The 1133-nt window shown below is 37.3% G+C and overlaps 1 protein-coding gene across 1 annotated transcript in view; it reads left to right on the forward strand.

Annotated features, from left to right (window-relative positions):
- Window positions 1–1133, forward strand: part of LOC119581998 (dyslexia-associated protein KIAA0319-like protein) — a gene marked incomplete at its 3' end in the record, with an annotated part of 29808 nt that overhangs the window by 20938 nt on the left and 7737 nt on the right. The window contains 1 exon segment of the mRNA XM_037930194.1: window positions 23–134. Within this exon segment, the coding sequence (XP_037786122.1) occupies window positions 23–134 (112 nt within the window).

A 1133-nucleotide genomic window follows, 5' to 3' on the forward strand; every position in this document is an offset into this window, starting at 1 on the left:
TTTCTTTTGCTTTGTTTATCAGCCAATGCAGGTCCAGACATCCAGCTTGTTCTCCCCAACACAACAGTTGTGTTGGATGGCAGCCACAGCATAGACATATCTCAGAGTACTCACTACCTGTGGAAACAAAAGAAGTAAGCCGTAATTTGAGTATTGATTATGGTAAATTGAATTAAAGAGGATAAGGATTAGGATGCTCCATTATAAAAAATCACTTTCTCAAGAAATATAAGTAGGTAGGTAAGATGAAAGGATGGGCCCAAGCATGGTGTAGGAAAGGTTATTTGCCCAACAATATAGTGGGCTTGTAACAGCAGCTTATTTATTTTAACCTTTCCATCAGGGAATTAACAGAGATGCTCAAGGGGTCCATGCTATCCTAAGGATTGAATTAACACTGATAACATATAGCTTCCAGGGGTAGAGGAAGAGTGGACCCAGTGGTTGTCACTGGTCCTTTATCTTTGAAGAGAGAGACATAATTCATGGATTTTCATAAAAAATTAGACCAATAGCCACTTCAAGCCATTACTCTTGGTTAGCTTGGGGGTGAGGGACCCATGTCCTGTTTGGTGACTGTATACAATGATAGGATCATGCAGAAGGAAACTGGCTTACTACCATGAAACCTTCTGGGTTGTCATGAGATAGTTAAACCGATTTGATAATAAATTGTAAATATATCGGTGAGATGTTTGTCCTTGGAGAGATTTGAAGTCACTTTGAACATTAATTCCAACAGTCATTAGAAGTTAAACTCAGTTTTAAAAGGTACCATACTGTAATTTTCTACTCTTTGTTAGCCATTTGATAAAACTTATAAGTTGTAATTAGTTAACCATATGTTAGTAACTGTACCAATGAAGACCCTCCAGTAATCATATGGGAGAAAGCAAGATAACAGCAGTATAAGATTTTACTCCATTTCCATAAAAAAATGATATCAGGATTCATAGTTTCTGGTTCAGCTTTTCAAAAGGAGAAAACAGAATTGAGAAGTTTTTCTTATAAGTTTCTTAGACCAGTGACTCTGACTTATTGTAAACCACCCAGTCTGATCTTTCAAAGAGGGCACAGACATTTACAGAAAATGGGAAACGTGATTGTTGGCCTCAGTGGCACTACAGTATTGA

The sequence above is a fragment of the Penaeus monodon genome, chromosome 15 (assembly GCF_015228065.2).
Source record: "Penaeus monodon isolate SGIC_2016 chromosome 15, NSTDA_Pmon_1, whole genome shotgun sequence".
NCBI classification, from domain to species: domain Eukaryota; kingdom Metazoa; phylum Arthropoda; class Malacostraca; order Decapoda; family Penaeidae; genus Penaeus; species Penaeus monodon.